The 27085-nt window shown below is 43.3% G+C and overlaps 1 protein-coding gene and 1 long non-coding RNA gene across 4 annotated transcripts in view; one reads left to right on the top strand and one right to left on the bottom strand.

Annotated features, from left to right (window-relative positions):
- The window catches only part of LOC308593569, a 45645-nt gene extending 43712 nt beyond the window's left edge, over positions 1 to 1933 (bottom strand). The window contains exon 1 of one of the 2 annotated variants that reach the window (XR_014011013.1): positions 709 to 1933. This is a non-coding gene — a long non-coding RNA (uncharacterized lncRNA). The remainder of the gene's footprint in view (positions 1 to 708) is intronic. The other variant, XR_014011014.1, reaches the window with a different exon arrangement.
- SEC23B (SEC23 homolog B, COPII coat complex component) lies at positions 105 to 26007 on the top strand. 2 transcript variants are annotated; one of them, XM_081205975.1, is made up of 20 exons: positions 105 to 208; positions 2832 to 3067; positions 4636 to 4693; positions 5464 to 5550; positions 5715 to 5951; positions 6074 to 6159; positions 6679 to 6823; positions 7262 to 7420; positions 8273 to 8388; positions 8761 to 8884; positions 9292 to 9372; positions 12253 to 12342; positions 12847 to 12953; positions 13121 to 13274; positions 14879 to 14956; positions 15193 to 15354; positions 15937 to 16023; positions 18126 to 18281; positions 21381 to 21446; positions 25472 to 26007. In XM_081205975.1, exons 2-20 carry the CDS (start codon positions 2847 to 2849, stop codon positions 25559 to 25561), a joined length of 2304 nt encoding a protein of 767 aa, XP_081062101.1. In that variant the 5' UTR covers positions 105 to 208; positions 2832 to 2846; the 3' UTR covers positions 25562 to 26007. The 2 variants fall into 2 exon arrangements, with proteins under 2 accessions (XP_081062101.1, XP_081062102.1); XM_081205976.1 differs by lacking the exon at positions 105 to 208 and adding an exon at positions 376 to 520.
- Positions 26008 to 27085: the final 1078 nt, after the last annotated feature.

Genomic DNA, 27085 nt, shown 5'->3' with positions numbered 1-27085 from the left:
GCTTTTGTTTTTTAAAAAAACTTTCGCGACTTCAGACGTGGCTCTCCGAGTGGGCGCCGAGCAGAGCTCTTACGACGTCACTGGTGTGCGCCGCCTCCGCCTCCGCCATCTTAGTTGCGGGCAGCCTGCCGCTGAGGTGTCCTTTCAGCGGTTCCGCCAAACGGGCTGAAAGCGGCGGAAGGGACAGAAGCGAGGCTGGCGCTGTCAGGTGGGGCGCCGGGGTGAGGGCCTGGCCCTTCGGGGGCTGCGGGGGGGGGGGGGCCGCGGCGGGCGCTCCTAATTGCGGGCTCTCGGGGCGGGGAGGGACCGGGCAGCGCCGGGCATTTGGGGCCTACGTGTCCTCCTCTCCGACGCGGCAGCCCCTCCGTGGCCCCTTCTCCCCGCGCCTAGAAAACTAGCAGGCCATTGCCGCTTTCTCCTTTACAGGCTAGCTTTCTACGTGCAGAGGGCATTGCGTGTGGAAGAAAGGTGATTTACTCCTGTAAAACACATACTGTACCTGCTCTCTGAACTAGTAAAGGTAAAAGAACTAGTACATTTAGGGTATGTTGAATATTTCAGCTTTCAAATTCTAAAAATGAGGGGTGCCAGAAAGTTGTAGCGTGACAAAGCTATTTTGGTTAAATTAATATAATTTGGTTTTGCTTGGTAAGCGAAATGTGTATAAGCAGTAGTATTTTCTGGGGGGGGAAAGAGGCCAGAACTCACTGTGAATGCCTCCCGTGTTTTCTTAGAATGGCAATGGCACCCACCTGAGAGGTGCCGGAACTGATTTTTGGTGAGTTCCAACTGAAAAAAACCCCTGTGTGTAAGATTGCATAAAAATCATTAAAAATGACACTGAAGTACTTTCAGCTATATATTCCACATTCTCTGACATTTTCAGAAAGTAATATTAAATTTCTGTGGTTTTCCCTGAGCACTTTGTGTTTTTTTAATCAAACATAGACTTACCAAGTTAAATGTTGTCCAGTCACAAAAATGACAGCAGATTCAAATTCATCACACCCAAAAGTTCTATCCTAGGCCCGTTGTTGTTCAAAGGTCTTTATAAATGATTTAGATGAAGTAATTGAGGGGATGCTCATCAGATTTGCAGATGACACCAAACTGGGAGGGATAGCTAATACTGCAGAAGACAGAATCAGAATTCAAAATTACCCTATCAGATTGGAGAACTGGACACAAGCTAACAAAATGAATTTCAATAGGGACAAATGTAAGGTTCTGCACTTAGGCAGATGCATAAATATAGGCTGGGGAACATCTGGTTTACTAGCAGTACATGTGAAAAGGATTCAGGGGTCTTGGTGGACCACAAGCTTAACATGAGTCAAAAGTGTGATGCAGCAGCAAAAAAAGTGAATGCTGTTCTAGGCTGCATCAGGAGAAGTCTAGTGTCCAGATCAAGGGAAGTAATAGAACCCCTCTATTCTGCCTTACTCAGACCACACCTGGAATACTGTGTCCAATTCTGGGCACCACAATTTAAGCAGGATGTTGACAAGCTGGAACGTGTGCAGAGGAGGGCAGCCAAGATGATCCAGGGTCTGGAAAGTAAGCCTTATGAGGAGCACTTGAAGGAGTTGGGTATGTTTAGCCTGGAAAAGAGGAGACTGAGAGGAGATATGATAGCCATCTTCAAATATCCTAGTGTCTGTCACATGGTGGAAGGAGCAAGCTTGTTTTCCTCCTGCTCTAGCTCTGGAGGGTAGGACATGAACCAATGGCTTCAAGTTGCAAGAAAGGAGATTCCAACTAAGCATTCGGGAATAACTTTCAGACAGTAAGAGCTGTTTGGCAGTGGAACAGATTCCCGCGAGAGCTGGTGGACTCTCCTGCCTTGGAGGTTTCCAAGCAGAGGTTGGATAGCCATCTGCCATGGATGCTTTAGCTGAGATTCCTGCATTGGCAGGGGGTGGGACTAGATGACCCTTGGGTACCTTCCAGCTCTTAAGATTCTACAGTTCTATGAAAAACATATTTTAAAGTCGTCCCCCCCTAAAATGGCATGCCCTACTAGTACAACCCAGATAGAGACAGGACTCTTTCTCTTTCTTTCTTTGGGGGGGGGGGGGAGCAATACATTTTTATTTTCAATAACATGATCAGGAAAACAGAACTGAAGCACCACCTGAGGTGTTAATAATGACCAGGGTACAGCTTGAATTAGCACATCTTTGTTGCCAAGCACAGACATGCCAGAGATTCGCATGTCCTCCCTGTGAATGTTCCTGTTCCATTAGGTGGAGTAAGGGGCCTTTCTGCCTGCATTTTTATGTGATATAAGTGAAAACAAGTGTTTCATCTAATGGGGTCCTCCTTTGAGAGTCCTTTCATCACTCTTCCTGTAGTTGACCCTCCTTTGGCGAAAGCTGTGCCTCAGGGAGGGTGTGGCTACTCAGGCAGGGAGGCAAAATGGACCTTCTTTGTTTAGATGCTGTGTATCTTAAATACTGTGGTCAGGCAGCTGTGAGGAGCACTGTTTGCCCTGGTTCTCTGCTTGTGAGCTTTATTGAAGGATCAACCTGCAATGGGTGTTGGACCAGAGGGATGTGTGGTATGAATGGTAAAGGAAGTTTCTCTGGTGATAAACTTGAGTCTTGCTGTGCGTTAATAAGGCATAGACAAAGATGTGTGGTACCTTGTTCAGAGAGGTTTGGACACCAGCTGATAACCAAGTATTACTCAAAAGTAAGCCTTGCTGATTTCAATGGGATCTATTTCCAGGTGAGTCTGATTAAGATTGCAATCTTAAGCACCTGTCAAATTGCTACTATGGATCTATGGCTCCAAATAGTTGTGAACAAATTTGTTGTCTGTCTTTGCAGAAACATTGCTATTCTATGGCGACTTACCTGGAGTTCATTCAGCAAAATGAAGAGCGTGATGGAGTGCGTTTCAGCTGGAACATATGGCCCTCCAGCCGACTGGAGGCCACAAGAATGGTTGTCCCACTGGCCTGTCTACTGACTCCTTTGAAAGAAAGATTAGACCTGCCGCCTGTCCAGTATGAGCCAGTATTATGCAGCAGACCAACTTGCAAAACTGTACTTAATCCACTTTGGTATGACTTTCTTTAACATCTATTGTTTCAGTGGAGCCATATTTTGTTAGTGACCTTATTCTTCAAAGCTCAAGACTGCACATTTTTCTTAAAGTAAAGAAAGCCCTAAATTGGAGTTTTGTAATTTAAACATACAGTATAGCAGATTCTTCCATGTCCTATCGGCAAGCCTGTGTGATACATTAAGATTGTATCATGATCCATTAATGTTAAAACTGGGTTGGCATACCCAAAGTACATTAAGAGAAGGGAGAATATTATTTTGGGTCAGAGTCACTGTATTGCTCCCAGTATTGAGGGGGCCCAGCGTTGCACACCTGTGAAGTCACAGGTGTGGTGCACATTGCGTGCATGTGACATCACACACACAAAGCGTGTGCATCATCGGGAGGATATTGAGCATGGAGCCCAGAGCCTTGAGGCTTCAGTGGCTGGTGGCTCCTCCTGAGTGGTGGACACTGATTCTGTTCCATGCTCAGCCTCTTCCGCTCCTCAACATTTGGGGGCTTACCCCCCTGCCAACAAATATTGAGGGGACCGAAGACAGCTCTGTGCCTAGGAGTTGGTGCCTCTGTTTCCGATGCAAACCTTAATCATTCAAGCAAGTAAGCCCTGCAGTATGCATGAGAAGTGTCAAAACTTAGAAACCAGACACTCTATCCTAGGCAACACAATTGAACCAGGTAGATATTTGGGCCATTGTGTTGTAGTTAGAGCTCCGGATTGAAAAGTAAACTTGGAACCTCAGTATTTTTTATATAAGCCTAATACAGATACACAGTTAGCTGTGGTTTCATAATTGGATTATAGGACTGAGTGTGTTTTTTCTCTGTCCTTTTCTTCTTGTTTGTAAATTGCCTCCCCACGAAAAGTCTGGCTTTTGCGTTATGTGTGAAGTAAACCTGGGTATTCTCTTTAAATGTAATTGGAGAATCCTGATCACAAGTAACACTGAACCTAGCTAGAGAGGATTGGGAAAGAATCCAGGCATGGTAGGCAAGAGAAGCAGAAGCACAATCCTGTCACACACACAAAACCTAAACACTGACTGATAGTATCCTTGTGACTCCAATGCCATACATACAATTTATTTTCTAAGACAAAGCAAATGTAAGGAAACAGGTCTGGCAGTACTTACTCTTGTCCAAAGGCTAACAGGTTAAATGAAAGGGCAAACAGCAAGCCTGAAAAAGTGTCCCACTCCAGGGAGGGACACACAGATGCCTTGACCTTTGCCAGTCTCCTTGTTAGAGCTCTCCTTGTTGAGGAACCACTTGCTGAAAAAATGTACATTTGCCTAATTGGCACTAATTGAAAGTACTCTTATTGGCTACTAGCAACTGAAATGAAGAGATTAAAGTTGGCTTTTATGAGGCAATGCCAGTAGTAGGAATTTTCTCTTAATGTCATTAGTTTTGTCATGTCATATGTTTACCTTGAGGCTTTGTATCAAAGACCTAATACCAATTATTTGAGAGAGAAATGGAGCACCCTGACACATATTCCCTTAAAGCGCAAGTTTGATATTATATCACAAGGATTTTAACAACTTTATTTCTTTTTTACAGTCAAGTTGATTACCGAGCCAAGCTTTGGGCTTGTAACTTCTGCTTTCAGCGAAACCAGGTGGGTTACATCTTCACTAACTTAACTCTCCCATTTGCCCAGATCAGTACACCTTTTTAATGTGTACTGCGAATGTACAACTTTGACCCAGTGACATTGACAAAAATGCTGCATAAAAACTTTTAGTTTCTGTTATTGAGCTGTCCTCAGTATTTGCCATGCATTTGGTTGTCTTTATGAACCAGGTGCATCATTATATGTTGCCTTTATTAGTCAAATGACAGTGACTCAATTCAGACATAGCACCACATTCTGGTTCATAGTTTAGAATCATAGTTTAGAACCTTAACTGAAGCTTGAGCTTCTAAACCTACAATAGGAAAACTGTGTTTTAGAGGTGCTTGACTGCTTTCATTTTCCAGCTGCTCAGCACACTGGGCTCAAGAAGCGTTGATCTCCAATAGTCAATTCATACATCATGCCAGACCAGGAGTTTGCACAAACCATAATTTGCAAACACATTCCCAATCATGTCAGTCAGATGTCCTGTTAAATCATACATACGTTTGGTGTTAATAATGATTTGGTGTGATGTCTGAATTGAGTTTGAAGTTACCTTGACCAACCACTTGAGCTAGTTTGCAAATCCTGTAGCCTGATTTCCAGTTTAATCAGAAATTCATCCCAAATTGGCAGCTGTTATTTTTTAGTAGAATGTGTAATTAAATTCTCATTTTTTATTGAAATATAATTGCTTGTATATACGTTGCATTACAAGTGAGCTTTGACATATTTTGATGTATGCCCTCATCTTTGCTGTGTTTCTCCAGTTTCCTCCAGCCTATGCAGGGATATCTGAAGTGAATCAACCAGCAGAGCTTATGCCACAGTTTTCCACAATTGAATATATAGTTCAGGTAATCCTTTGTATGCTGTGTTTGAAACTCCACTGTGTTTACTTTAGTATCTCTGTGGCAGTAATCTTAAAGTGTTTAGACTATGGTTTTCTGTAAGGAAAAAAGGAAGTATTCTATTGTATATACTTCTATGTGGTAAATAAATGTTTTTCCTCCCACACAAGCGTGGTCCTCAGACACCCCTGATCTTTCTTTATGTGGTGGACACATGTTTGGAAGAGGAGGACTTGCAAGCTTTGAAGGAGTCGCTACAGATGTCTCTGAGTTTGCTGCCTCCTGATGCTCTTGTAGGGTTGATAACTTTCGGCAGAATGGTACAGGTTCATGAACTGAGCTGTGAAGGCATTTCCAAAAGTTATGTTTTCAGAGGCACTAAGGATCTAACTTCAAAACAAATACAGGTATGCTTTGCTTTAACTTTTATATAAAAAAACCCTAACCCAACCTTGTCTGCCCCTCAAAAATTATTTTAAAGTGCAGTCTTCTGGGTTCCTCCAATTCTGATATGTGTTTTGATTGTCAGGATATGTTGGGTCTTACAAGGCCTGCAGCACCTGTTCAACAAGGAAGACCGCATCAGCCTCAGGAGCAACCTCTTATTTCAAGCAGGTATATGGTTTTGCAAAGCAAACTGTATTTAAAAGGATGTAGTTGATTGGCTTGCATGAAACTTCTAAAGATCCTTGTCTCTATAGATTCCTTTGCATGGATCAAATTTGTCTGTTTTTGGCTATTTTGAACAGCTGCTTTTCTTATGTATTTAGGAGAGAAGTGGCATTTACAGAATCTTAGAATTGTAGAGTTGGGAGGTACTAGTGAGGGTCATCTAGTCCAGTCCCCTGCAATGCCCAATGTAGGGCTCAAACCCCCAACCCTGAGATTGAGTGTCTTATGCTCTACTGACTGAGCTATGATGGGCAAAGCTATGGTCAAAATAGCTTTTAGCAATTTTATCCATATGTGGGTGATATGCACAGTTTGTATCCTGTAGTTCCCAGCTTACTTCTGCTTGTATTTACTGATATTTGAGTAGTAAGATAGGAATGCAAGTAACCTGAGAACTTTACACATCAAGTTTGTTCTCTGTAAAATAAAACACAGTGTACTTTTATTCTGAACTTTCTGTAGATTTTTGCAGCCCATTCACAAAATTGACATGAACCTGACAGATCTCCTAGGGCAACTGCAAAGGGACCCATGGCCAGTAACTCAGGGAAAGCGACCCCTGCGATCCACTGGAGTAGCTTTGTCGATTGCTGTTGGATTACTGGAGGTATCTTTGTTATGCTGGTGGAGGAAGGAAGTGAAAATTATTTACTGCATTCAGTATCTGAAACTTACATTGTTGAACGTGCCTAAATTTTTAAAAAATGCCGTATGGTGTTCCTTGGAAATGAGATATTTTTGAATTGCTTATAGTAATATATGAAAAATAATAACTTGCGATTGCTATCTGACAATGACGTGTTGAAAGTGCATCCTTTCTGTATGCGATACCTTCTCCACCATTTTAATATAAGGCTGGAAAAGTGATAAAAGAGCATGAGCAGTCCTTATTCTTCCTAATGAAAATGTCAGGCTCAATGGATTTCTTTTTTTCTTAATAAAATAACGAAAATCCCCAGTGTGGTTGATGTATACTGTACTGCCTTTGCGGACTACATTGCCTGCTGATATTTCATGTGTGTTTTCTTCTCTTCCCATCTCCAAGGGAACATTTCCAAATACTGGGGCCAGAATAATGTTGTTTACAGGAGGTCCACCGACTCAAGGGCCAGGCATGGTGGTAGGAGATGAGCTGAAAACTCCCATCCGTTCCTGGCATGATATAGAGAAAGACAATGCCCGGTTTATGAAAAAAGCTATGAAGGTAAGAGTTGGTCTCTGCTTTAAACTCTCTCTGTGTTAGGGTTCTGCTGGATTCTGGCTTTCCAGCAAAATATGTAGTTTCAGGAGCTTCTCTGAATGGAATGGAATGAACATTCTGAACAGAATGGAAATGTTCACCTTGGGTTCTAACAGTTCAAGTCAGATGCATGCTTCTTCTTGAATAATCTTCTAAATCGTTTTTTAATGCAAGCTGAAGTGGCTAAAATCTCTAATAAAGGTCCTGGATGAAAATTTTTCATATGTCTGTTGTACCAGCTGCTCCTTTGTAGACCATGATTTTTGCTGCTTTCTCTTCCCCCTAGTTGTTTTTGCTAAGACTGTAGTTTTCAGTCCTGCCTCAATGGTTGTTTCACAAATTTTAGTACTTGGGGGTAATCAGTTGCGCCCAAACAGAAGTAATTAGGGGTAACTGACCTGCAGGTTTGCTATGCCACATGCAGCTGACTTGGTTAGAGTGTGGTGTTGCAGGTTTGATCTCCATAAGGGACAGCTGCATATTCCTGCATTGCAGGGGTACCTTCCAACTCCATGAATCTATGTACTAACATATGCATGCTCATCTTCATGTAGAGCTTTGGAACTCAGTAGTTGTTACATTTCGGTTTGACACCCATGGTTTAATGGGTTTGGCACTCTGAATCCCATAGTTTCCCATGCTATTGTTTACCTGTTGAATTTGGACAACTTTTTGTTGGACTACATATTCCATCAAATTCCCGATGGGAGTTGTGGTCAAACAACAGCTGGAGGACACCATGTTGCTCTAGGATTATAATATTTAATCATATTGGTAATAAAATATATCTTCAAAATGTTTGTTATGTTTTCTTAGCACTATGAGATATTGGCTAATCGCGCAGCTACCAATGGACACTGCATTGATATTTATGCCTGTGCTCTTGATCAGACTGGACTTCTGGAGATGAAATGTTGTGCAAATCTTACTGGGTATGTTCTCAGTTCTCAGCGGGAGGGGCGGTGTGTGTGCCTTTCTCTGTTTTCACATCATAGAGAAGGGATAAATTTCTGGATTGGTCCATAGTCTCTTTAGATGACTAGGAGGGATAGGTTTTCAGTCTAGGGTTTTTTGAGTGGGAGAACAGAAATAATTGCAGTTATTTACTTCAGTCATTATCATGTATATAAATCCAATTTCTGGGTTCCTCTTCTTTTGCATACTATAGTATTACACTCAGTTGTAACTAAGGCCACAAACCTATATACTTAGGAGTTTGAATTCAGTAGGAAAGTGAGAAGGATGGTTGGTTTATGTTTTGTAACCCAGCAGCAGTATTTCATTGTAACACATTCTTTTCTTAGGGGTCATATGGCGATGGGTGACTCCTTCAACACCTCTCTTTTCAAGCAGACTTTCCAGAGAGTGTTTAACAAAGATCCCAGTGGAGCATTCCAAATGGCTTTTGGGGCCTCTTTAGAAGTGAAGGTGAGTGTGGCAGACACCAGCTGTATTTTGAAGTTGCAGGGCAGTTGGTTAGGTATTACTGCTACACTCTCCTAACTTTGGAGGAATTGATAATATAGTTGCCAACTTCAGTCAAGATCCCTTATTCACAGTGGGGTGGTTGTCAACATTTTCACATAATAGTGGGTAATGGCCCTACTTAACAGAGAGGTTCTCCATATCTTGACATTGTCTTGTTTTATTCAATTTTTCCCCTCAAAATTCCACTTTCTCATTCTGTACTTTGCAGAATTCACAATTTGAAAACAAGGAGCATTGTGGGGAGGATTTATCAGGCTGTGGTTAGGGTGGCTGCTAAGGGGACTTCAAGGGACCCAGTGGACAATTGTTATTACTTTAGGATTACTTCAACCTTCTTTTCACTTTAGACCTCTAGGGAGCTGAAGATTGGTGGAGCAATTGGACCATGTGTATCCCTAAACGCAAAAGGGCCATGCGTTTCAGAAAATGTAAGTGTGTACATGGTTACTGTTTGTTTAAGTTATTTAGATGGTATGTCAATGACACAAATGCTACCGTACATAAAATATTGCTTAAATAGTCTTGTGGAGTTTAGTAGCTCAGTTTCTAGTGAGTGGTTATCGTATAGGTACAACAGAAAATGATGTAGAGAGTTGGGGAGGTGTCCGTCTTTTTGTTGCTGTGAGTAGCAGAGTTGAAATCAGATCTGCCATGTGGTTTGATCTTGTGCCATATGAAGAAGGCTTTCATTGAAAGGATATAGGATGTTCAGCTGCTAAGCAGGTTCTTGGCATCCAATTCTGGGGGTGGGCTCCCCCCCCCAAAAAAATCTGCAGCCTGCCACATTACAACTTGGATTTTTGCTTCAGGGAGGAGGAGAATAATAAGAATAAGAATAAATATAAATATAAATTAATTATACCCTGCCCTTCCCAGCCAAGACCGGGCTCAGGGCGGCTAACAACCAATAATAAAAACAAGTTGATTGAAATACAACTTAAAAAACAAGATTAAAATACAACATTAAAACATTAAATGCAGCCTCATCACAGGAAGAGAAAGGAAAAAAGAAAGAGGGGGAGGGAATCAAGTTGATTCCAAGCCAAAGGCCAGGCGGAACAACTCTGTTGTTTAGGGAAGCTTTTAATGTTTGATGTATCATAGTATTTTAATATTCTTTTGGAAGCCGCCCAGAGTGGCTGGGGAAACCCAGCCAGATGGGCGGGGTATAAATAATAAATTATTATTATATTATTATTATATATCCTGCAGGGCCCTGATCTCATGAGACAGAGCGTTCCACCAGGCCGGAGCCAGTGTTGAAAAGGCCCTGGCTCTGGTTGAGGCTAATCTAACTTCCTTAGGGCCCGGGACCTCTAGGGTGTTGCTATTTACTGACCTTGCGTTCCTCCGTGGGGCATACCGGGAGAGGCAGTCCCGTAGGTACGAGGGTCCTAGGAGCATGTGCTTTTTTCCAGGAATGCACTGTGTGTGTGTGTGTGTGTGTTGGTGTTCCTCTTTTCCAGAGGAGGAAAGTATGTTAATGTTGCTTCAGATTTGAGAGCTGAGGAGTTCCCTTATAAAATTAGGTGTGTTGACTGCTTTTTTGCATAAGTTCATTGAAAAGAGTTGGCTGATTTCTTTATCAGTTTTTTCCCCTCCACTTTCCTTCATGTGGTGTTTTAATACTACATTGTGTGTTTGTTGCCAATACTCTACATTTGTTACCCTGTGTGATTTATCTTATTCTTTAGGACAGGGATGGAGAGCCTCCGACCTGCAGGTCTTCCCATTTGACCCACAGGTTCATTTCAGCCAAGCCATACCCACCAGTCCTACATCTGACATCATATATGAAGTCAGGTGTGGAGCAGGTAGATGGCCTGTCTCAGCCAAAGAGGACATTCAGGCACTTACAATCAGTTGATTATTGGATCTTGAGAAGCTCTTTTCAAAGTACTGGGCAAGCTAGTGCTTTGAAACGGGCTTCTGAAGGCCCCTCTGGGCAAAACAGGTCACCTGACATCATGCTCCACCTACCTGTTAGATGGGAGCTGCTGACTGATCTTACCCAGTTTCGCACTGCTGCTTTTGGAGGTCAGGCAGGAAATGGAGACTGTTGAATGTAGTGCCACAAATTGTCAGCTTTCAAGGTTTTTAGCTGGGGAAATTGGAATAAGATCCACTATTTGACTATTGATTCAAAACCGTAAAATGTATTTTATATAATTGACTTTTTATTTCTATTCTTTGTATAACGTATTGTTGTTATACTACTATGGCCAATGGCTGATGCAAATAATCATTCATTCATTCACTCACTCACTCACTCATTCATTCTAAGGGACAGCCTTCTCCTTGCTTCCGGCTTGTGCAAGGTGGAGATGGGGCTGGGACTCCCTTAGACTTCTCTGTTGAGAGGTCCTCAATAGAGAAGATTAAAGGTGCCTCCAACACACCTCCGTCGCAAGCCAGAGATAGGGTGGGGGTTCTGTTAGACACACACACCCCTGCCACCTTGCCAGGGCAGCAGGGGTTTAGTGTGCTTGCCTCATCTGCCACCACCTTGGCACAGGAGTCGGGCAGACTACCACTTTCTCCCTGGAGAAAGAGGTAGCCCGCCTGTGCAAGGTGGAGGCAGCCTCTCAGAGGGAGCCTGGCAGGCTCCGTGTGCCCAGGAGGAAAGACAGAGCCTTCCCTCCCAGTGAAGTCAGCTAGGCAGTGCAGAGTCTCCTTAATGCTGCTGCCGGGCCCAGCGCTCATCAGCAGCCTCAGGCAGCCCAGCTCCCCAAGGCACGGATAAGGTGGCTTGCCCACTGACAGAGAAGCACACAGAAGCACCACATCCCTCTGGCTCATGTGTCAACAGGAGGGCTGTGGGGCTTGCTCAGCAACATGCAGTCAGCCAGGCAGAGGGAGCCTCTCACATCTGCCTGGCTGGCTGCTTGTTTGCCTCCACGCAAGCAAGTGGAATGGGCAGCAGGTCTCTTTCCTCCTGAATGATCCACTGGGAGGAAAGAAATTAGCCACCCCTCCTGCTTGTGAGGAGGCAAACACACAAACCAGAGAAGCATTGGGGCTCCCTCAGCTGGAGGGCTTTGGGGGGAGCCTTCTGTAAGTGGGGAGAAGAAGATTTAGCAGGCTGCCTTATGCTGAAATGGGAAGTTGGTACTATGTGAGAATGATTGTCTGTAAGCAGTCCAAGCAAATGCATGTTTACTCATAAGCAAGCCCTACTGAATTCATTGGGGTTAAACTGGCATATGAATCTGCAAGAACAAAGATGAGTTATGGTTCATATTTGTAGCCATAATGTAAACATGTTTCGGGTTTCAGAGTAGATCTGAATATTTTGGATTCTCTTATAGGAACTTGGGATTGGTGGCACATGCCAGTGGAAGATTTGTAGCCTTGACCCCACCACAACTCTTGCCATTTATTTTGAAGTAGTAAACCAGGTGAGCCCCCCTATTTATTTATTTGCCTTCAACGTTCTATGTACATTATGAAACATTGTTTACTGTGCTGCTCAAGTCAAGCAAATTATCCATCCAGAGATTATAGCTGCTCTTTTTTGAGCAATGCTTCAAGTTTAAGAAAGTATGATTCCAAGCTGCAACCTTATTTTCTTTGCATGGGGGTTGCAAACTATTCTAACTATTTCTCATAATGTACTTAATTAGACTTGATTAAGCTGCAATCCTAAGCACTTATTAGAAGTAAGTTTCATTGAGCTCAGTGAGTGTTACTTCTGAATAAACATTCATAAGATTACACTGGCAGTCTATTTCTCATTAGTTTGGTACTGCACAACAGTGTTGCTGTTTTTTGGTGGCTCCAAGAAACTGTTGATTTTGAGTATGCCATACTGCTTTTATTTTGTTTTCATTTTGTAACTGCATGATGTTTTCAACCTGCCCTTAAAATATCCTAAAGTAAATTTCTGTTTGTCTGGTTTTCAGCACAATGCACCAATACCTCAGGGTGGCAGAGGGGCTGTCCAGTTTGTTACACATTATCAGCATTCCAGCACACAGAGGCGCATTCGTGTGACTACAGTTGCTAGAAAGTGAGAACAACTTGGTGATATTTGGCTGTGTATTGGCTTCATGTTTATATTGTTTAGATTGTGTTGCTGCTTCATACAGGGTGCATACTTTTTCAGGAATTTGGGAGGGAGTTCGGTGTGTCCTTTAATCTTCAAAATCTAAGTGTACCAATTGTTGCTGTTATTAGTTGGGCAGATGCACAGAGTCAGCTGCAGCACATAGAAGCTGCATTTGACCAAGAAGCAGCTGCTGTCCTGATGGCTCGACTCGGTGTCTATAGAGCTGAATCAGAGGAAGGGCCTGATGTCCTACGATGGCTGGATAGGCAGCTAATCAGACTTGTGAGTATAATTAATTGTAAGCCTGGGTAATCTTAGGACTCAATTATTGTTTAAGCTGATTGGACTGCATTCTGGTGGAAATGTTTCAGATTGTGGTTTTTTTTTAAGCCCAGCCGATGTGAAACAAAATTTGAATAATCCATTCCAAATCCATTGGCTAAATCTAAAACATTGGGCTAGTTCAGGGGTCTGCAACCTTTAAGACAAAAAGAGCCACTTGGACCCGTTTCCGAAGGAAAAAAAACTGAGAGCCGTAAAACTCGTCATTATAAAAATAACTTTTTTGTCACTTTTTTATTATTTCTTTGTTTGACCCCTCAGAATTACTCCTCCTCATAGAAATAAACGTTAAATTAACAAGTTACCTTCTTTTGTGTGTGTGTTCTTCACTCCCCTTCAAAACAGTGACCAGCGTACATGCCCCTTACAATGTAGTGGGTGGGCGGGAAGGTGACGTCGGGACGGTGCATGACTAATGCACGCACTGCCCCCATGCGACGTCACAGCCAGTACAGCACCCGCCACAGTGGGGCGTGTCGGGGCGCACAATGCGCCTCCTCCCCTCGCTAGTATCCGCCCCAGAGCCGCGGCAAAGGTGTAAAAGAGCCACATGCGGCTCCGGAGCCGCGGGTTGCCGACCCCTGGGCTAGTTCAAACAATTCTGAACTCTATTTTAACATTACAAGAACAAGCCTACACAACTCAGAGGCTTGCATATCCCCCTCACCTCTTTTCCTCTGGCATGGCCACAAAGAGAGCAAAAGAAATGGCCTTCCCCTTTAAACTATTCAGCATTTCCTATTACATCTGAACTCAGTGATAAATCGGTATGAACAAGCCAGGATTTTAAACCATGGTATGGTCTTGGCTTATATGAACTAATCAGAATTTAAACTAACCCAAGTTCCCCCAACTTCTGAACTTAACAAGCTTCAAACCATTGTTTAACATCCTGACTTGTCCAAAACTAGTAACCATAGTTTTCTGATTCAAAGGAAACAAGAAAGTGTGGTTAACTGGAGATTTATTGACTTAATTGTGGCTCTCACAAAGGGAAGAGCAAAGGGACACTGAGTACAGGCAAAATGCTTGTTCATATCTTGCCTTGCTAGCTGAGATGGTAGCTCAAAGCCAGGCCACTAAGTAAAGTTCTGAGATGTCTAAATTGAGCTTGTGTGTTATTGTAGAATGAGTGACAGTTTCCAGGAGTGAGCAGAAAAGCATGGATGGAGAACCTGTGGCCCTCCAGATGTTATTGGAGTCTAGCTATCACCAGCCCCAGTCATCCTGGTCAATGTTTGGGGGTGATGAGAGGTATAATCCAGCAACATCTGGAGGGCCACAGGTTTCCCACTCCTGATGTTATGCAGTTGATGAGATATAAACACTTGATTATCTAAGGATCAGTTTCTCCATTAGTAATTTTAAACTAAACTGCTTTATTAAATCCATCTGTGACAAATTTTATTCTATTATGTGATGAAATAAACATGCTTTTTCAAATTTCTTGGTAATATGATATGATCTATTCCTTTTCTTGTTATGTTATGTTACATTATACTGTTTAAAACATTTAAGGTTTTATTACTATATATCTCCAACAGTGTCAGAAGTTTGGCCAATACAACAAAGATGATCCAAATTCTTTCAGATTGTCTGATTCATTCTCTTTGTATCCCCAGGTAAGAGGATATTTTTTTGAACTTTAAAAAAATTAGAACAATTGATAGGAGATAACAGTGGGGTTCCAAGACTCTTATGATGATTAAACAAATTCTTAAAACAATGATGCATTCTGTGTTTGTGTGACATTCACTGACTTATTTCAGAGATGCAAACAAAGAGGAGGAAATGTTATGGCAGTAGTTTTGATTGGTATTCTACTGAAAATCTCTACCATTTTCTGTGTCCCATGTAGTTCATGTTCCATTTGCGGCGATCTCCATTTCTTCAAGTGTTCAATAACAGCCCAGATGAATCTTCCTATTACCGTCACAACTTTGCCAGACAGGATCTGACTCAGTCTCTCATCATGATCCAGCCTATACTCTATTCTTATTCATTCTATGGACCACCTGAGGTGATTTGCTTTTGCTTAGACCAAAGTTATAGTAGATATTTCTGTATATTTTGGGACACGTTAAGCTAGGAGTAAAGACCCCAAAATATCAAAATGTTTGTTTTTAGAATCTTACTGTGTGTATATTTTGGTGAAAATGTGCATCCCAAATTGTTAGAAGATCTAAAATATTTGTTCTCTGTTCTTAGTTACTGAAGAATAAAAGCCCTAATGAAATGAAATCTGTGTTATAGTATTTAAAAGGCAGGGTGAGGAATTTGCGCCCCTCAAATAGTGGGGTCCAGAGGTTTTGCTATCTACTAACAGTTGCTAAGTGTGCTAAAGTTATATATCTTGATTTGAGTAGAAGATACCAGCATAATATTGAGAAGTACTGGTAGCTATTAATATTTGGTAGAAGTAAAAGATATGTTAAAAATATGTATTTGATTTCCTCTTTGGGTGGAGGGGAGTTGTTTGAGAATCTGCCTATTTTCTGTTTAGTTTTGTTGTTTGAAAGTTGAGGTTTTACAAAAGCTATATTCCACTTCACTTTTGTAATAAGATTAATGTGATTATTTTTTCCTTTTCTTCTGCTTCTAGCCTGTACTTTTGGATAGCAGCAGCATTCTTGCCGATAGGATCCTCCTGATGGATTCTTTTTTCCAGATTGTTATCTTCCTTGGTGAGGTAATGTGCTCATAACCTTTTGTTGAAACTGAATGCTTCCTGTGAGGTGCTAAAAAGTTTAACAAGCTCCTGAAAATATATTGTCTATTTTATTATCTTTTATGTACAGTTGTACCTTGGTTTTTGAACAGCTTAGTTCTCGGACATTTTGGCTCCTGAATGCCGCAAACCCGGAAGTGACTGTTCTGGTTTGTAAACTATTTTTGAAAGCCGAACGTCCAACGGGGCTTCTGCAGCCAATCAGAAGTCACACTTTGGTTTCTGAATGTTTTGGAAGTTGAATGGACTTCCGGAATAGATTCCGTTTGATTTCCGAAATGTGACTGTATTGGATAAATATTCTGGGATCCATATTCTTGTTTGTTTTCCCAGATGCTCTTGCCTTGTGCCTTTATAATTTGGTGAGTGGGGTGTGTGTTTAATCAGTGTTCTTGGCTTAGGCATAATGCCAAACCACAGTTAAAGCAGGCCTTTATGAAAAGGAAATATGTTCTATAGCAGTGGTTAGCCAAGTACTGTGGATCTCCTGTTTTTCTTTTTTAAATTTTTAAAATTGATTTTTCATTAATAACAGTCCAATGGAGGCCACATTAATACAATACCAAATCATACCAAATCATAATACAATCAAAAGAGCCAATTAATCAGTCCTGAATTCAATGTTTTTGGATGACTTCCCGTGTTCCAGCTATCAGGAGCTGATGTTATTCCTTGGTCCTGCTCCAATTCTCTTAATTAGTCCAAATACCACAATTCCGATCTTAATCCGTTGTTTTAGCAGCCACTGGTGTGATGACTTTTGTTCATATTTAACAAATCCATATCCATTAAGTTGCAGATGGAATTTATATCTTGTATTTTTGTGTGTGAAATATTTGTTTACATTCTTCTTTTCCTTTGTGTTGTTATCAATCCTCTTCAACATTGCCCCTCCTTCAAGGACTTATTTCTTATTGTGCCACAGTTTCAACATTTTGCCTCTCCAAAACTGAAAGCACTCCAGCGTCCAGCCGTGACTCCTGGCTTACTTCCAGCATTTGTCTCCTTTGAACCTTTCCAACCTTCTAACAAGCTGGTGTCTTGCCAAAACCATAATAAATCAGAATTAGAGCCCTCTTTAGTAGGCAATGTCACAAGTCATCACAGTATTTCACAGTCTATTCTTTCAAGTACTCCATAAAGAAAATTATAAGTTCTTGTTGAATCCCTCTTGCATTCCATATATAGTTATAATCCATTAATAATTTCATTCCATTAGTAATTAATTGATTCTTCTTCAGTGAAGCCTTGTCAGATTTGCAAATATAATGTAAATATAATGTAAAAAGAGAACAAAGGCTCCCCTTCACTTACATAGCATTCCAATTATGATGAGTCTCCTCTCCAGATCAAAACCTTGGCACTCAGTGGCTGATTCATTTAGCAAGTTATCTTTCTCCTTCATCCAGAACACGTATGTTTCTTAAGTCCAAATTCAGATCCATCTTAAAAGAAACAGAAGTACCTCCACTCATGGCGACTGCATAGGGGAGTTTCCAATACGTGCAGTGCTATGCACTCTGCATCCCTGCCCCCACATTCCATCGGAGCAAGAGGCAGTTATTGGATGATCCGCGAGTGAAAGCTCCCCCCCCCCGACCCTGGTGTGGGGCTTGCAAGGATAATTACTCCCAGATTATCCTTAATTAACTGCACAGCTGGCATCCACTATCGTGGGATCCACTGTTCGCCATGGCGGCTGCACCGGAAGTGGACCTCCTGTTTTTCAAAAGCCAAGCCATGGATCCCCTACTTTGAAAATGTTGATATCTTTGTGGTAGTTTTTGTTATGTGAATGGTGCCACCATACTCTCCAACATGTCCCATCGCAAAACTGGGATGTGCCACTTCTGGATCGTGCTCCCATGTGAATCATGTGGGCCTGGGACTGCACAGGGCCCCATTATAAACATCTTGCTTCTCCTTTATGTCTGAACAAGGTGAGATGAAGATTCTGCACTAACACAAATCATAGATTACGAAGCAAAAACAGGCTTGTCTGTCAGTACCTAATAATAAAAGTTGAAATACTTTGATTATTCCCTCATTCGCTTTCCTTTCAGACTATTGCCCAGTGGCGTAAAGCTGGCTATCAAGATATGCCTGAATATGAAAACTTCAAGCACTTACTGCAAGCTCCACTGGATGATGCTCAAGAAATTCTGCAGACAAGATTCCCAATGCCACGTTACATTAACACAGAGCATGGAAGCAGTCAGGTAAGGCAGAGCATTACAAAGGTGTGTGATGAAACTTAACAGAAGTATATGTAGAAGTGGATTTTGAACAGGTCACGATACCTAGTCTTTATTTAGAGTCCGAAAGCATTTTTTTTAAATCTTCAGCTATATTAATAATTGTGTACCACAGCCACGCTATAAAATGTATGTCTCATTCTTGCACTAAAGGTTACTGTACTGGTCATACTGTACTGTACTTAAGATGTCAGCTCCTGGGAGTTACTTGTTTTGATACAGTTTGTACCTCTTGCTCATCTGTTGATTCGCTCAGGCTGTTCTGTTGATTATTTTAAGATTCCTCCAGGAACCTTAGAACACTTGATTCTATACAGCTATCCTGTAGTGTAGGCTAGTACAGTGGTATCTCTGGTTGCGAACGGGATCCGTTCCGGAGGCTCATTCACAACTTGAAAAGAGTGCAACCCACAGCGGTGCATGCGCGGGTTGCGATTCGCTGCTTCTCCGCATGCGCGAGCGGCGAAACCCAGTACTTCCGGGTTGCCACGGGACATAACCTGAAAGAACGTAACATGAAGCGGATGTAACATGAGGTATGACTGTATTAAAGCTGAAGACCTGCCCAAGGCCACCCAGTCTGCTTCATAGCTTAATTGACTATGCATTCCCCACTGCTTAAATGGAGCATCTGCATCTTCATTTAGTACCAGACGTTTACATTCTACTATCTTATAGTTGGGCTTTCCTCCCCACTCCGAGCCTACATAAAATCATAGAGTTTGAAGGGACCATACTTTTCAAATTTATACATTTCATTAGTTTTACCATCAACTTAACATTCCAAAATTTTACTTCCTTCCCCCTCTTTCTGCAATTCCTTAAATGTATTTTTTAATATCTTCTGTGTATCCAAATTCATTTAACTTACTCATTTAATTATCTACTATAAATATATACTCTTATAAATCTGCAGGTTATTACAGTAATCCTGCTAATGTTTTTATCTGTCTACAATTTATCTGTAAATATTCAATAAACCATTTCCATTCTTTTATAAAAAGTTTGTTATCTTGATTTCTTATTCTTCTGGTAAGTTTCGCCATTTCTGTATATTCCATAAGTTTTTGTAGCCATTCTTCCTTTACTGGGACTATAGCATTCTTGCTGCTGTAGTAGCATACATAAATAAATTTCTATACAATTTAGGTAGTTCTGTCCATATAATTCCCAAAATAAAAGCTTCTGGTTTTTTTTAATAAAAGTTATTTTGAACATCCTTTTCAATTCACTATATATCATTCCCCAGTAAGCTTTAACAATACAATACCACCACATACGATAAAAAGAACCTTCTTTCTCTTTAAATTTCCAACATTTGTTTGATTTAAATTTATACATTCTTGCCATTTTGGTATTAGATATCAACGATATATAATTTTCATATAATTTCCTCTTAAACCATAACATGCTGTAAATTTTATATCCAAATTCCCCAATTGTTCCCATGCTTCTATATCTATGAGACCAATATCTGTGCGCAGTGTATCATTGAGGATTTTGCTTGCTCATCCTTTGTCTCCCATTCCAATGTTTTATACATTTTAGACAACACTTTTACATTACACTCCAATCTTTTTAAAATACTTTATTCAGATGATGATATTGTAACCGTGTTGTTAATTTCCCAGATAATTCTTTAAATTCATTTAATTTATACTCTCCTCGCTCTTGTTTTAATAGATTTCTATAAGTTGTCCACACTTCTACCATATTCTTTTTCTTATAGCTTCCAGAAGTGAGAGCCAAAATGGTGTTCTTACCTCTAATAAACTTTATCCCATACTCTATACAAATTTTTCATAATTATATGGTTTGTAAATCCTTTATGAACTTTCACCTTTTAGTACCATAAATAAGGGTGCCACCCAAAAATATTATCATGACCTTCTAAGTCTAAAATATGTGAATTCTCTAATGTCATCCATTCCTTCAACCAACAAAGGCAGGATGCCTCATAATGTAATCTCATATGCCAGATATGCAATGCAGGAATCTTTGCCCAATGTGGGACTCGAATCCACAACCCTGAGATCAAGAGTCTCATGTCCTACCTGACTGAGCTATCCAGTGTTGAGGTTAAATGAAATAACAGGTATTCTCTCAAGTTCTTATCCCGTGAACTTCTACATTTTTCATCGGGATATAATTTATTTTAAGGTTTCTGTCCAAACATGGGTGTACAGAGCCCTCAAGGTAGCACACAATCAATCAATCAACCAACCAACCAACATAAATATTTACTGGACGATCCAAAAACACAAGCTCATCAGTAAGTTGTATCCTGCCCACTGCAACAGGGAATCTCAGAGTAAACAGCTGGGCTGGCTTGGTGTGCTGCTTTGTAATGTGCTCAAGATGCTTGGGAGTTTCTCTTAGCTCGAAAGGCAGCCATTAGCTTGCTTTTTCAGTAAGCAGACTGCTGCCTTTTGAGCTAAGAGAAACTCCCAAGCATCTTGAGCACATTACAGTCATCTACAGTTGAAGGCATGTATCATTTAAACTCTGATTTCATACTTGAGAGATGTCATGGCCCAAACAAATGTGTATTACTTCTTTCTAATCATTGACTTGAAATATGCCAGTAACCATTTGAACTATTAAAATCAGCAGACTAGTTTTTTGTAGTGGCAGAATTCTTCCTTCCTTCCAAGTTCCTCTTCTGTGAAAGCTCCCTGTTTTTTATTTATCTTGAGCTGAGAAGAGCAGTATACAGTGGTACCTTGAGTTACATATGCTTCAGGTTACATACGCTTCAGGTTACAGACTCTGCTAACCCAGAAATAGTACCTCGGGTTAAGAACTTTGCTTCAGGATGAGAACACAAATCGCGGGGCTGCGGCATGGCAGCAGCGGGAGGCCCCATTACCGAAAGTGGTGCTTCAGGTTAAGAACAGTTTCAGGTCAAGAACGGACCTCCGGAACGAATTAAGTATGTAACCAGAGGTACCACTGTACATGCAATCACTTAACAAATTCACATGGACATTTAGGATATAGTGATAAGCTTGAGATTTCATTTTGTATTACGTCTAACCAACTTTCTCATTTTGGCTTTTATAGGCACGCTTTCTCTTGTCTAAAGTGAATCCTTCGCAGACTCATAATAATCTCTATGCATGGGGACAAGTAAGTAATGAAATACCTACTCCTGTGTTTAAAGTGTATATTTTTATTCTGTATATGTATTCACAGTTTAATTTACTACATCAAAATTAGGGAGTAGGGATGTGGGTATTGTTTTTGGTATTCAGGAGGCTTGGTTTTCATCCCCTTTCATCCAGTCTTCCAGTGGCTGTGGGACAGCCAATATGCTGTAAGAAGGTGCTACAGGAAGGAATTTTTTTATTTTGACTATGGCAGACCAACACGGCTACCTATCTGTATGCTGTAAGAAGTGTGACATAAAAATGCACAAATTGGAACTAGGATATTCTGCCGTGTTTTGAGGGGGCGGGAATCAAAGATAGTGTACATCAGTCATGAGGAACCTGTGGTCCTCTAGATGATAACTGACTCCAGCTTAAATCATCATTGGCTATTGGACATACTATTGGGGCTAATGGGGTTGGAGTCAAGTAGATCTACAGTTAGTTCTGTTGAATTTGTTGGCACTTACTTCCAAGTAAAAATGCTTCGTATCAGTGTGTAAGTATTAAGGCCAGAAGTGGACCCTTTCAGAATTGTAGATAATGATAGTATGTAGGGATACCAACTGGCTTTCTTAGGACTAAAGCTCACCCCGTCGCGGGGATTTGAACCGCCGACCTTCTGATCGGCAAGTCCTAGGCTCTGTGGTTTAACCCACAGCGCCACCCGCGTCCCATCCTTTGGACTATAATGTAACCTAAATAGAAAACTATCTTTAGAAAGATTTTTCCTCCAAAAACATTTTATTTTAAAAAATCCAATTTAATTTTTAAAAAAATCATTTTTAAATTAAAAAAAATCAATTTTAAAAATCAGATTTACATTTTTTTAAAAAATCATTTATTTTTATCCATCCTGGTGCATTCATACCATCCATTCTGCTTACCATCAGTGTGTACAGTGGTGCCTCGCAAGACGAAATTAATTCGTTCCGCAATTCTCTTCGTCTTGCGGGTTTTTCGTCTTGCGATGCACGGTTTCCCATAGGAATGCATTGAAAATCAATTAATGCGTTCCTAGGGAAACCACCTTCAGGCCAGGTCCGGGGACAGTCTGTCCCCGGACCTCTTCTGAAGGCTGGGGGGGGGGACAAGGGCTTTTCTTCCCACCCCCAGCATTTTAAAAAACCCTGGGACAGCGGAGGACTTCTCCGCTGTCCGGGGCGATCTTAAAATGCTGGCGGGCGGCATTTTAAAATCGCCCCGGACAGCGGAGGACTTCTCCGCTGTCCGGGGCGATTTAAAAGCCCCTGGGAAGGCAGGCAGGGGGGAGCAAAGACTTTCGCCCCCTGCCCGCCTTCAGAAGGTGTTCCCACCCCCCCGCCCGGCTTCGCAGCAGCGCTACGAAGCCCGGCAGCTGGGGCAGCTGTTCCCGCGCCCCTCCCCCCTTCGGAACATCGTTCCGAAGTGGGGCGGCTGGGGCAGCTGTTCCCGCCCCACCTCCCCACTTCGGAACAGCGTTCCGAAGTGGGGCGGCTGGGGCAGCTGTTCCCGCCCCACCTCCCCCCTTCGGAACATCGTTCCGAAGTGGGGCGGCTGGGGCAGCTGTTCCCGCCCCACCTCCCCCCTTCGGAACATCGTTCCGAAGTGGGGCGGCTGGGGCAGCTGTTCCCGCCCCACCTCCCCACTTCGGAACAGCGTTCGGAAGTGGGGCGGATGGGGCAGCTGTTCCCGCCCCACCTCCCCCCTTCGGAACATCGTTCCGAAGTGGGGCGGCTGGGGCAGCTGTTCCCGCCCCACCTCCCCCCTTCGGAACATCGTTCCGAAGTGGGGCGGATGGGGCAGCTGTTCCCGCCCCACCTCCCCCCTTCGGAACATCGTTCCGAAGTGGGGCGGATGGGGCAGCTGTTCCCGCCCCACCTCCCCCCTTCGGAACAGCGTTCCGAAGTGGGGCGGCTGGGGCAGCTGTTCCCGCCCCACCTCCCCCCTTCGGAACATCGTTCCGAAGTGGGGCGGCTGGGGCAGCTGTTCCCGCCCCACCTCCCCACTTCGGAACATCGTTCCGAAGTGGGGCGGCTGGGGCAGCTGTTCCCGCCCCACCTCCCCCCTTCGGAACATCGTTCCGAAGTGGGGCGGCTGGGGCAGCTGTTCCCGCCAGCCCTCCCCCCTTCGGAACATCGTTCCAAAGTGGGGCGGCTGGGGCAGCTGTTCCCGCCCCACCTCCCCACTTCGGAACAGCGTTCGGAAGTGGGGCGGCTGGGGCAGCTGTTCCCGCCCCACCTCCCCCCTTCGGAACATCGTTCCGAAGTGGGGCGGCTGGGGCAGCTGTTCCCGCCCCCCCCCTTCGGAACATCGTTCCGAAGTGGGGCGGATGGGGCAGCTGTTCCCGCCCCACCTCCCCCCTTCGGAACAGCGTTCCGAAGTGGGGCGGATGGGGCAGCTGTTCCCGCCCCACCTCCCCCCTTCGGAACAGCGTTCCGAAGTGGGGCGGCTGGGGCAGCTGTTCCCGCCCCACCTCCCCCCTTCGGAACATCGTTCCGAAGTGGGGCGGCTGGGGCCGCTGTTCCCGCCCCACCTCCCCACTTCGGAACATCGTTCCGAAGTGGGGCGGCTGGGGCAGCTGTTCCCGCCCCACCTCCCCACTTCGTAACATCGTTCCGAAGTGGGGCGGCTGGGGCAGCTGTTCCCGCCCCACCTCCCCCCTTCGGAACATCGTTCCGAAGTGGGGCGGCTGGGGCAGCTGTTCCCGCCAGCCCTCCCCCCTTCGGAACATCGTTCCGAAGTGGGGCGGCTGGGGCAGCTGTTCCCGCCCCACCTCCCCCCTTCGGAACATCGTTCCGAAGTGGGGCGGCTGGGGCAGCTGTTCCCGCCCCACCTCCCCCCTTCGGAACATCGTTCCGAAGTGGGGCGGATGGGGCAGCTGTTCCCGCCCCCCCTCCCTCCTTCAGAACATCGTTCCGAAGTGGGGCGGCTGGGGCAGCTGTTCCCGCCTCCCCTCCCCCCTTCAGAACATCGTTCCGAAGTGGGGCGGCTGGGGCAGCTGTTCCCGCCCCACCTCCCTCCTTCGGAACATCGTTCCGAAGTGGGGCGGATGGGGCAGCTGTTCCCGCCCCCCCTCCCCCCTTCGGAACATCGTTCCGAAGTGGGGCGGCTGGGGCAGCTGTTCCCGCCCCACCTCCCCCCTTCGGAACATCGTTCCGAAGGGGGGCGGCTGGGGCAGCTGTTCCCGCCCCACCTCCCCACTTCGGAACATCGTTCCGAAGTGGGGCGGCTGGGGCAGATGTTCCCGCCCCCCGCTTCGGAACAGCGTTTTAAAATGCTGGGGGTCGGCAGCGAACGCTCCCGACCCCCAGCATTTTAAAACCTCCCCGGGACAGAGACTTCTCTGCTGTCCCTTGGAGATTTTAAAATGCTGGGGGTCGTCAGCGAACGCTTCGCTCCCGCCCGCCAGCATTTTAAGATCGCCCAGGGCAGGTGGGGGGAAGGCAGGCGGGGGGAGCAAAGACTTTTGCCCCCCGCCGGCCTTCAGAAGAGGTCCTCTTCTGAAGGCCGGCTGTGGGCGAAAGTCTTTGCTCCCGACCGCCAGCATTTCCCTATGGGCTTTCGTCTTGCGATGCAAGCCCATAGGGAAATTCGTCTTGCGAAGCGCCTCCAAAACAGAAAACCCTTTCGTCTTGCGGGTTTTCCGTCTTGCGAGGCATTCGTCTTGCGGGGTACCACTGTACATACTTGCAACAGAATTACATTGAATACATCTGCAGTGGATTCTAGTTGACAAAAGCTTACGCCGTAATTAATGTAGTCTTTAAATTGCTCCAAAATTTAGTCTGTGTTGTAGCAAAACAGCAAACATAGATAACCTTCCAGAAAAGTTTAGTTAAGTCTGTCTAGTATAAGGCCTGTGAGAAATTAGAATAAAAATTGTAACATAGATTAGTAGAGCTAAATTAGATAGCTTTGTATTCTATGGTTAATTGCGCTTAATCTGTCCAGTTACCACCACCCCTGCCCCCACTGGTTACATTAGCTTTGGTTTTGGTGTTAAAATGTATCTTCTTCTTCCAGGAATCTGGGGCTCCAATCCTAACAGATGATGTTAGTCTGCAGGTATTCATGGATCATCTGAAGAAACTGGCTGTTTCAAGTGCATCATAATTTTGACCTGCTGAAGAAATCTCAAAAAATCATTGAACTAAGTGAATCATGCTACTGATTACAACCTGCCAAGAAACTGATAACATTCCTACCCCTCTCTTCAATTGATTTTTCTTATTGATTCTACATAACAAAGATGTGAGGGAGTTTTTTTATTTTAGAGTTAACTTATTTGTATTCCTTTTGTTTGTGTTCGCCAATTCTACCTTTCCCTTCATGTCATTATTACAAAATGATGAATTATCTCACCTGTTGTCTCCTATAACTCACCTTTTTTTACTTGTACTTAAAAATAGTAATAACAATAACTGAGGAAGGTATTGATGTTTGGCGCTGTCACTAGCTAACTTCTTAATTGCCTGGTTTGCATAAATGCAGTTAAACTTTGGCATGAGCATGTTAAAAGGAACTGAATAGAAGTTCTAAACAGTTTTACTTAAGAAACACCCAACATTTCCAAATTGGTATTAATATTTTTTTCTGCTTTTATGAGCTGTTTAGTGTAGCTGTAAATTTCAAATCTGGGCACATACTCTGGATACTGTATAAGGGGCCAATAGCTTCTGGGGGAAACCCCTGTTCTTACTTTACCTTTGAAAATACAAGAGTATTGCCTACGATTAAGTAGGCAATGCAGTGAATTAGGAGGCTAAAAGGGGAAGGAAGGGCTACCTGGAGCTGCTTTAGACTTAATCCATCTAGTTTGAAATCCATCTAGTTTCATTAATCCATCTAGTTTGAAACTGTCTACTAGAACTGGCAACAGCCCTCAAGCCTTGTGGTCGTTCCACAAAGGATGTCAGGCATTGACTCATGTGTACAATCCCTGAGCTGTGCCCCCAGAATCAAAGGGAATTCACCTGTGCCATTCTATAGTTGTGGATGTAGTCTTTACCTTTTCTAACTGGTGGAGTGGGCTGAGGTGCTACTGAAGCCCTGGCTTGAGAGGCTGATGATGTTAGCTGTTGGCTGGTGAGGGAGAAAAGAGGAAGAGTTGTTTCATTATGAACATTCAGCTGTTCAGCCTTCTTATTCTCTTGATCTTTCAGTGTGAGTCAACTTAGTATTTCTTGAGACAATGTGACAGCTCCTGATATTTTTAACCTTTTTCTATTGTGAACCACAGTAATAATACTAAATCTATTAAATCCCTGATAAATTGCTTATTTCTTTCTGTAAGGTGTCATTTTTATTTGTGTGTTCAGCGTATTTAGTTACATGATATATCTGAATCAACTATAATAAGGCACAGAGTTTTCCATGGGGAGCTAAGAAAGCTTAGTTGTATGAACAGGAAGATAAAGAATGTGAGTATTATGTGCCAAAAATAGCAGTAAATTTACAGGCGGCATCTGACTTTGCTATTGGTCTGTTTTCACAGGATAGAAGAAAAAAAAATGCCATTGAGCTTTTCTTGCTATATTTGAGCTTTTCTTGCTATATTTCTTGCTATATTTTTGGTTGAATGTGTAATGCAGGACAGAACACAAACAGGAAAATGAATATGCATTTTTGCTATTGTAG

This window comes from Podarcis bocagei (assembly GCF_964188305.1).
Source record: "Podarcis bocagei genome assembly, chromosome: 8".
Taxonomy (NCBI): domain Eukaryota; kingdom Metazoa; phylum Chordata; class Lepidosauria; order Squamata; family Lacertidae; genus Podarcis; species Podarcis bocagei.
This window is presented reverse-complemented; position numbering and strand designations above follow the sequence as displayed.